General features: G+C 43.0%; 1 protein-coding gene across 3 annotated transcripts; it reads left to right on the forward strand.

Moving 5' to 3' along the window:
* The first annotated feature begins 1,672 nt into the window (after positions 1 to 1,672).
* Positions 1,673 to 4,625, forward strand: LOC112157274 (rho-related GTP-binding protein RhoU). 3 transcript variants are annotated; one of them, XM_024289936.2, is made up of 5 exons: positions 1,673 to 2,474; positions 2,660 to 2,941; positions 3,085 to 3,143; positions 3,235 to 3,264; positions 4,014 to 4,625. In XM_024289936.2, exons 2-5 carry the CDS (start codon positions 2,668 to 2,670, stop codon positions 4,503 to 4,505), a joined length of 855 nt encoding a protein of 284 aa, XP_024145704.1. In that variant the 5' UTR covers positions 1,673 to 2,474; positions 2,660 to 2,667; the 3' UTR covers positions 4,506 to 4,625. The 3 variants fall into 3 exon arrangements, with proteins under 3 accessions (XP_024145704.1, XP_024145707.1, XP_036070159.1); XM_024289939.2 differs by having other exon boundaries at positions 4,017 to 4,625; XM_036214266.1 differs by lacking the exon at positions 3,235 to 3,264 and having other exon boundaries at positions 4,017 to 4,625.
* The last annotated feature ends 2,390 nt before the right edge of the window (positions 4,626 to 7,015 follow it).

A 7,015-nucleotide genomic window follows, 5' to 3' on the forward strand; every position in this document is an offset into this window, starting at 1 on the left:
CTGCTGCTGCTTTAGCCTCCAGAACCTCGGCGACGGTCTTCATCCTCTCCTGGAACAGAGCAGAACCTTCTCAGAAACCAAAACCACTCCAGGAACACGGCGAGGACTCATCCAGGAACCTCTCGTTCAGGTCAGAGGTCATGATCCAACAGTCAGGAAGAAACTTCTGGATGAAGGTAAATCCATGGAGAGAAACACCCAGAAACCTCAACTAATGTTCTGATGACACGAAGAAGAACTTTCTGGACGTAGATCCATGTTTGTCTGGATTTAGCCAAATATTTAAAAAAACAGGACAGTCCAAGCACGGTGGCAGGAGTATGGTGGTTCTGGACTGTTTTAATTGCTTTGGATAACAAGAAAAAGGATCCGTGTCGTCTGGTACACTTTCTCCCCCATGTTCCACTGCTACGTTTCCATGGAAACGAGAGGACTGAGAATCTCGGAGCTGCTCTGATGGATTTAGCTTTACGTTCACCGCTACGGATTTCCTTCAACGTTTGCATCAAGACGTTTTTTTGGTAGATTTTAAAGGTCGGCTGTGGCGAGCATGAACACCTGGGGTCACCTGCTGGGGGTGGGGCTTAAAGGTGTTTCCTCTGCAGGAGCCTCCAGAACCAAACGTCCAAAGAAGAATCGCAACATTTCTCAGAAAGTTCAGTTCGCAGAATAATCCCGGAGAAATGTTTTGTTCCGATGCATTTTTGTTGATAAAATAAAAAGAATATTTCTTTTATCAGCTCAGCAGTGGGAGGGGCTCCTCTGGTCGTCTGTGAACTCGCTCTGCAAACCGCCGTCATGAGAGCGGCTGAGTGCTTATATATACGCTTTGTGTGTCTCCCACTCAGTTCTGTTAATGCAGCCCCCCCCCCCCACACACCATGTTGTGTCTCTGCAGCCTCCTGGAGAGCCGACACACTCCACAGCTCCAGTTCAGATTGTTTACTGCAGACAGACGTCGACTCATCGCTGAGGCTCTAATTGATCAGAAATCAGACATGAATGTTAACTTTATTCAGTCCAGAAATAAACAATCTGGATCTTATTGGTCGGCAACCTTTCACAGTAAAAGAGGCTCGTTTTCTACTAACCTAGAAGGAGCCGTATGATCTTATTTTAGCCTTTAAGAAATTTGGATTTACATTCATGACCTTCTTTTTTTAAATAATAAATAAGAATTATGTCTATTTCTTGCCACAAGCAAAACAAAAAAAAAAAATAAAAAGAACCTAGCATCTCTCAAAATGAGATTTTTTTACGCTTGACAGAAGCTGAAATAGCTCAAAGATTCTCGATACCAAACAGGATCATCTCAGTGCAGCTAGTAACTAATGTTCTGCAGCATTAGATAATATCTGCTTTTGTCTCATAAAAGATCAAATGTTTTGCATCTAAAATCTGTTCATCCTGGAGGTAGAGTTGATCAAACAAGACGTCTTCAGGTCAACAGGATGTAAAAACCTACAGAGTTTATCATCTGTGTGAACCTCAGACATCAGTTTATACATTTAACTAATCTAAATTAAATACATGCTAATTAAGTAATCATTACTTTGAAAAATTGCCATTTTATTTTTCTTGTATTCATTTATTTTTGTTATTTTCCTTATTTGTCCTCAGCAGTCTTCCACTGCTGAGTTTTGTTATTTTAGTTTGGGGTTTGGTAGTCTTAGTTTGTGGGCTTTGTTTATTTGTTTACTTTAGGTAATTTTGGTTAGTTCATTAGCAGGAGCTGTTGTCTAGAATAAATTATTCTATTTGTTGCTTTTTCGCATAAATTAAATCTAAACAAATATTTTGATACATTATTTAGTTCATGTTGTTGCTGCGTCTCAGCCAGAATTTCTGTACTGACTTCAAACAGGTTTTTTTGTTGCACACACTGTTAAATATGGTCAAAATGTTGGGATTTGGTAAACTACTAAGCATTATGGGTAATGTAGTCAGTGTGCTTCAACTATTTGTGAATGAGTTTTCTAACTATTTTGTTTACTGTTACAGTCCAAAATAGGCAAACTTTTAAAAACATTTTCATTCTTCTTCCATCAGTCACAAAGGCAGGGTCACGTGATGTTCTCCTCGCCTCCAGATTCGCTGTCTTTGTCTCAGGAAGGAGCTGAGTTCTCCTCACGCGGGAGAACGGGCTTCTTCCTGTGTCTACTTCCGCCTGTGAACGCCAGAGGGCGCCAGAGTAAGCCACAGAGAGATGAGCGTGGAGCCCGGAGGAGTTTTGGGAGTGGGCGCGCGGGGGCCTTCATGTGGGGGAGAGACCTGAAGTTCAGCTGATCAGACACAAAGAGGGAGAAGCGCGGGAAGAGTCAGGGGAAACTTGGAGAGATCTCTGAGTTTTCTCTGGATGATGTAATGTGAATGTTTACTCGGTCACAGAAGGAGGTCGTGTGTATCTTTCAGCGCGGGATCAAGGATTGGCGTAAGCTCGGATCTGCTGGAGGTTCTGCTGCTTCATCTGCTCGGTAAGCCTCTTAGCGCCGCGACCGCAGCAGATGCGGGAGAAGGCCAATCAGGAGCCCCCGCAGCGGGAGCAGCTCCGCGCCTCTGTGGACAGAAGGTCCACTTTAGTTCTGAGAAACTCTGCAGAAGATGCTCTCCAGAAGCGCGAACCTTTGGCGCGCTGAGTAACTCCGCTGTCCGCCCGCAGTCTGAGCCATGCTGCCGCAGGACGTCGGGGCGCACAAGACCCCGCGGGTGTCGGAGCCCTTCTGTGAGGGAGAAGCTTCCCGGCAGGTCCCGCCGCGGCTCCTGAGGAACCGGGACTTCCCCGCGAGCGCGAGGCGCCGGCGGTCCGGTTCGGCGCCGGAGCGCCGGGTGAACTGCGTGCTGGTGGGGGACGGGGAGGTGGGCAAGAGCAGCCTGATCGTCAGCTACACCACCAACGGATACCCCGCTGAATACGTGCCGACGGCCCTCGACAACTTTACCGGTAACCTTCCACGCGCGCATTACGCACAGATTTACGCACGCGGAGGCTGGTTGTGCCGTCCACTTCCGGAGCGGTTTGCAGGTTTCTCTGCATTTAGGTCATGTTAGAGAACAGAGGGTGACAGCTGTGCTTTGACCTCACAGTGGTGGTGGTGGTGGACGGGAAACCGGTGCGGCTGCAGCTGTGTGACACGGCGGGACAGGTGAGCGCTCTGGAACGGCGCGCATTCCCAAACCTTTACGCACAGCTCTGTAACCCGAACTTCTTGTTTTCTTGTCTCGTGCTGCTGGTAGAAGTGGGGGCTGCTCGATGGATCAGTCAATGTAAGTCACACTGAGACAGGTGTCTTCATGGCGACAGCTGTCAACATTACGCTAAGGGTTATACCGCCCCCTACAGGAAAAAACAAAGAAGTGTTTGCTCAAAAATGTTTTATTCCACTTTTTTTATCTGAAATATCAAAAATCATGAAAATAATTTCACAAAATCTTTTTCAAAGCAGATTATTTAAGAGATTAATTTAGTTTATTGAGGAATTTTGGACTATTGTGGAGTATTAAAGCAATGAGCTGTTTTGGCTAATTTGTTATCTACTGAGGTTTTTATAGGCTAATTTGGAGTGTAGCTAATATTTCACTAACATGCTAACGTCTTTAACTCAATCAGATACTGAGGAATTTAAAGCTAATTTGGAGCTTAGCTAATATTTAAGCATCAAGCGTTTTGGCCAATTTGGAATCTACTAAGGTTTTAGGGCTAATTTTGAGTTTAGTTCATATTTAAGTATTATACTTTTTTTTTTTTTTTGCAAAATTGGCATGTATATTGGGATTTTTAGGCAATTTTATTATATTTTTCAGAAATTTCAGTCAGCAAAAAGCTTTAGCATCTTCACCAACTTTTGTAGTTTATCATTTGTATTAGTTTAAAAAAAATCAACAAATAATTAAAAAAAAAAACATTTTTTTCGTTCTGCCAGCCTGAGTTTATCTAAAAGAAGGTTTTTCTTTTCCGTGTCAGTCTGTGAGCGTTTCCAGCTGTAAATCCGCCTCCTGCGTGTCTTCTCTTCAAGCAGGACGAGCTGGAGCTCCTGCGGCCGCTGTGCTACCGGAACGCCGACGTCTTCCTGCTCTGCTACAGCGTGGTCCGCCCCTGCTCCTTCACCAACCTCACCCACAAGTGGCTCCCGGAGATCCGGCGGCACTGTCCCGGCGCCCCGCTGGTGCTGGTCGGCACCCAGCTGGACCTGCGGGAGGACGTGCAGGTGCTGATCCAGCTGGCACAGAACCAGCAGAGGCCGGTGGGCACCGAGGAGGGCCAGCAGCTCGCCCAGGAGCTGGGGGCGGCGGCCTTCGCCGAGTGCTCGGCGCTGACCCAGAAGAACCTGAAGGACACCTTTGACTCGGCCATCCTGGCCAGCTTCCAGCAGGCGGAGCGCGTCGCCGTCCAGCAGCAGAAGATGACTCTGCTGAGGAAGACTCCGGACAAGATGAAGAACCTGTCCGAGACGTGGTGGAAGAAGATCGGCTGCCTGATGGGAGAGCAGAGCTGCCCCATCAAGTGAAAACCCGCTTCATTCATCCTGCTTTTCAATGATGTTCATTTAAAATAGATATTTATTTATTTATACGTGTTTTGACTGAGCGCGCGCACAAGCATTGATTAAACTTTGTTACCCCCCCGGCACACATGCTGCTGAGTGATTTCGTTGTAATCTCAGGCTAATCCAGAGATCACAACTCCACGCTGCTTTCTCCGGTCGGGCTAATGGAAGCAGACAGGACCACCTGGACCAGATCAGGCCGGCATATGGAGCCCCCCCCATGCACGAGGTGCCCGAGTCCTCCTGGTTTAGGATGTCTCACATCCTTCTGTTCAAACAACAATCACGACTTATTCATTTGTTAAAATTAACTTTTAGGCGTTTACTTTGATTGAAAAAAGAAAATAATAGTAAATCATGAAATCATGGGGAGTAAAATCTAAAATCCATAAAAGAAATCTTCCAGGATGAAAGTTAATCCATCCAGATATTTCAGAGGTAAAGTGTGTTCTTCTGGATCTGAGGCTCCGAATGAATGAAGAACCTAAACTAAAGCTGGTTAACCTGCTAGATTTTTAGCTTTTTTACTTTACAATTTGCTCTAAAGACGTACCTTTGAGCTATTCTTCCCTCTGATAATCTTCATCTTTTTCAGCACAATCCAGCGTCTTCTTTATTTTTTACAGAAATTTTCAATTTTATTACACAACAATTCCACAACTAACCTGAAACTGTGCAAAAAACTCAATTCCAAGTTTTATTTTTTTTATTTAGCAAAAATTGAGATCAAACTGTTTTTATATTTTATAATGAAGAGCAAAAGTGTAGAAATAAAATAAAAATATATAAAATCAAAAACAAAGCAGGTGCAAATATAACGGAAGTGAAGAATGTCTACAATAACAGACTAAACTGTATACAGAATGTTCCAGGAGTTTATTCCAGTAGGAATCATGATCACGTCTCATAACTCTTTGGTTTAAACCAAAAATGTGAAAACTTTCAAAACCTTCGACAGTCCAGCCTTTCATCACGCTGTGATCAGTTATATTTCTATAACTAAGATTCCTTAAGACGTTTTGGTAAATGATCCTGTTTCCGTAAGAGACCGGCTCCAGGTGCCTCCACCTCCACTTCACCTGGAGCCGGCTCCAAGGTTCTGGTTCTGACAGCTCGTCTGTCAGAGGAGTTTAAAGATACTAAACTGGAGTTTCTGCAGGAGAGTGGAGCTGCACCGCTGGCTTTTGATGTTTCATGTCTGTTATTGATCAGATTTGTTTTTTCTGACAGAAATGAAGGTTACATAGGTCACATGATGAGGTTGAATCGTCTTCCACATGTTTGAAAGGCTGTCCGGTAATAAGCTCCTCCTTTATTTCGCCATAACTGGTTAGACTCCAGCAGTTCTGTGACCCTAAATAAATGTGAGTCTGCGGGGAAATACATATTTCATTGTGTCCATCTGATGCTAATATTTCATCAACATGACTCCAATAATGACTTCCTGTTTTTCTAACCAGATTATTATTTTACCAAAATCTAATTTTTCCTCTTGTATTGAAAATCAGGGATCCCCAATCTACGAAAAAAAACACTATTCTGGTGAAAATGTAATATATATATATGCAGTACTAAGCTGCAGTGGATGACAAAATAATTAGACTTTTTTCATTAGACTATTAAAAGGATTATTTTTTTATTTTCTGAGTTTTTCCGGTGAAGATCTCAGAAAGGATTATTAATTATTGGTTACATTTGACTCTGGAAAACCAGGAATACGTTTAGACACACCCAGTGATCTTTAAACCTCTTTTTTAACCGACTCCAGCCCCCATCAGAGAAGAAAACAGTTATGTGGCCCCCATAAGAAAACGTCTGAAGATCTCTGATGTGAATGAGCAGAACACACAAATGTTTGTTTTATTTTAATGCTTCTTTTAATCAAATATTTACCACTGGAGCACCATTTTGACAGATATCACAGATTTAATTAAACCAGCTATTTACCTTCATCAGTGTTTCAAATGAAATGATAGCATTCACAATGATAATACTTTTGGTCTAAATAAATGAGTTCAAACTATTTACGGTTAAAACACCATAAATGAATTATGGTTTGAATACTGTGAAATCTTTCAGGTCAGATCATTAAAGTTTTTCCTGACATTGGACTGTTTTTTCTTTAAACAGATGTCATGTCATTTAGATCCAGATTGTTGGCTGGTCTGCACAGTTTATTAAAATTAATGAAAACAAGTGAAAGTCAGAATATCTCCTATATAACCTAAATATGTTTAATGCAGATAGACTTTCCTGCTGAGAATCAACCTTTTGGAATCTACTTGTGGCATCAAATCAGCCACAGAAGCCTCAAATTTCAGGCGTAGCGAGAAAAAAAAGCCAAAAATCTCGTAAAAATGCAGATTTTTCAAACAGAGCTCCCCGCAGATCAGATAAACAAGTTTTTCCACCGACAAAGCCCCGGATTCAAACCCTCCAATCAAAACGCTCCGTGGAAGTTAAAGCCCCAC

Source organism: Oryzias melastigma, linkage group LG1 (genome assembly GCF_002922805.2).
Source record: "Oryzias melastigma strain HK-1 linkage group LG1, ASM292280v2, whole genome shotgun sequence".
NCBI lineage: Eukaryota > Metazoa > Chordata > Actinopteri > Beloniformes > Adrianichthyidae > Oryzias > Oryzias melastigma.

Coding starts and splice junctions, on each gene's coding strand:
- LOC112157274 (XM_024289936.2), top strand. CDS start 2,668: ATGCTGCCGCAGGACGTCGGGGCGCACAAGACCCCGCGGGTGTCGGAG. Junction 2,942..3,084: donor GGCCCTCGACAACTTTACCG/GTAACCTTCCAC, acceptor TTGACCTCACAG/TGGTGGTGGTGGTGGACGGG. Junction 3,265..4,013: donor TGCTCGATGGATCAGTCAAT/GTAAGTCACACT, acceptor CTTCTCTTCAAG/CAGGACGAGCTGGAGCTCCT.